At 34.4% G+C, this 2,455-nt stretch overlaps 1 protein-coding gene across 1 annotated transcript; it reads left to right on the top strand.

Annotated features, from left to right (window-relative positions):
- Positions 1 to 235: 235 nt before the first annotated feature.
- LOC142353710 (uncharacterized) lies at positions 236 to 1,951 on the top strand. The gene has a single exon (XM_075406041.1). It carries the CDS (start codon positions 562 to 564, stop codon positions 1,882 to 1,884), a length of 1,323 nt encoding a protein of 440 aa, XP_075262156.1. The 5' UTR covers positions 236 to 561; the 3' UTR covers positions 1,885 to 1,951.
- Positions 1,952 to 2,455: the final 504 nt, after the last annotated feature.

Below are 2,455 nucleotides of genomic sequence, written 5' to 3'. Positions count from 1 at the left end.
ATAACAATATTGGCGCTTTTATCTTACGCTTTTCTTAATTTACAGCCGCAGTATCTATCTTATTGTAATCAGTTATCGGCCGTCTGTATTATTTGCTAAAACACCTGATGTAAGGTTTTCATACAATAAATGATTATTTATGGTGATCCAATACCACTGAGCGGTTCTAATATTCCTTTCAACCTATTAAATCAATACTATTTTCAGTCAATACTTTTTCAGTTTTCAATTGGTAACTTTTAGCTCTTTCTCGCTCATCTTTAAATTTTAAAGCTTTTTCTCGCTTATCGTTAAAGAATAGCTTTTTGCAGCTAAAAGGCAAACAGAAAAGTCAAAATGATTCATTTGACCAATTTTATTCACTATATTGTACGTTGGCAAGTAGCATGATTTAACACGCAAAGTGACTATCTGTTTTATCAACGTTATGAAACGTCGTATACTATTCAGTATAGCAATTCTCGTCACTTTTGTTCACAAACAACTTTGTCAATAATTCACAAACCATAATAAACCTTACATATTTGAACTGAATTAAAATCTTTAATTGATTTAAACGTAATGGGTTCTACCACAAGCCATAACCAGAACCAACAAAATGGTTCCAAACCCCACTTAATTGTTATTGGCTGCAACATCGGAGGCATGTACATTATACGACGGTTACTCTCAACCAAAGAATGGAAAAATTTTTCCAAAATCACATTTATTGACAAAAATGATTACATTGAATGGTTCCAAGATCTTAAAGTCTACATAACACAACCGGATGAAACCGACTTCTATTTATGGAAAACTGGCGAATATTTCCAAAAGCATGAATTGGAATCTAAAAATATGGAATTCGTTCACGCGGAGGTCACTAACGTTGTTAGCTCTGGCTACGACAAAGGCGGTCAAATTCATTTCCAAAATTTTTCAGGTGAATCCCAAATTATGGATTACAATTTTTTGGTTATTTGCAGCGGCGTTCAGTACGGAAACCCGATTAAGAGCGATTTTCGAAAGTGGGAACAGCGAAAAGAAGAATTACTGAATTGGAACAACAAAATTGTGGAATCGGAAAGCGTTGTTGTGTTAGGTGGTGGTGCTGTAGGCGTTGAGCTAGCTGGAGAAATATCATGTCAATTTTCCAAAACTCAAAATGACCAAAATTTAACTAAATCTGGTTCAAAAGTACATTTAGTTACACGGGGTGCCCAACTTTTAGATCGTTTGCCTGAAAACGCAGGACAATATATGTTAGAATCACTTGCGAGGTCAAAAGTTGAAGTTCACTTGCGGTCAGAGGTCAATGACCTAAAACACAAGGTCAATTTAGACGAAGAAACAACTCTATTTTTGCCCGAAATTACAAAACCGGGTTCGAGTTTTCTGCAAAATGAGCAGTTTAAAGATTCACTCGACAGCAAAGGCGGTGTTAAAGTGAACAAATTTATGCAAGTTGAGAACTTTCAAAACGTTTTTGCGTTTGGTGATTGTTGTAACACAGGTTTAAACGAAGAAAAAGGCATCCCTGCTGTGATCCAATTTGGAGATACTTTGTTCAACAATTTATGCAAACTTGTTCACGGCAAATCGCGACTTCAGGCAATTCCAAAATATCCAGAAGTGATGCAGATAATTCCATCTGGTCCAAACGACGGCATAATAATATTAAATTATAGCTTGATGACACGCGGCAAAACTGCAAACACAATTCATAACTTATTTATCAACACGATTCATAACATTGGCGAATTGATCAGAAGAGATAAAATTATCCCATGGGTCTTGAGTATCACAGGTTTTATTTCAAAAATCCTGTGGTTTGCTCCAATATCGAGCAGATATAGAGCTCGAAAACTTCGGGAAAGAGAAATGAATTCTCAAAAACAAAACTAAAAAGACTCCCTAAATAAGCACATTCTGTATGTTCATTTATTTAGTAATTAATATTCTCTTTTTAAAATTTTGGAAAATGTCCGTAAGGTTTCGATTTATGACCCAAAAGAGAAATTGGCGTTGACCCAACAAGGCTTATGGGTTTCATTTGTGAATTTGCTTGACGATTTAAGGACAAAAATATATCTGCAAGTTTCAAAAACTATCAGACAATTTTGAACTTAAAAATCGTTAATCTTACTACTCTCAATTGGTAGTTTAATCTCATTAATTCAACGTCCCGTCCTCGAACGAATGAAATAAAATATAATTAATTCAATTAAACAGTTTTATGTTTTAACCATTGGTCTTTAATAATAAATTTATTATTGTATAGATGCTTATTTGTATTTGAAGTTCATTTTCGGTTTCTTGTCACATTATCACATTAACGACCTGTCAAATCTGCATTGAAAGAAGCATATTGCCGCAGAAGTATACCCAAATCGTCACGGGCAAATTTGCCCGATCTCTGTATCTCTTGTTCGCTTTTCGTATGTTATTACATTGAAAAAGCAACAACATTGCAAAA

This window comes from Convolutriloba macropyga, chromosome 14 (genome assembly GCF_964194025.1).
Source record: "Convolutriloba macropyga chromosome 14, txConMacr16.3, whole genome shotgun sequence".
Taxonomy (NCBI): domain Eukaryota; kingdom Metazoa; phylum Xenacoelomorpha; order Acoela; family Convolutidae; genus Convolutriloba; species Convolutriloba macropyga.
Note: the sequence above shows the minus strand (reverse complement) of the source record. Positions and strands in the feature narration are given on the sequence as shown.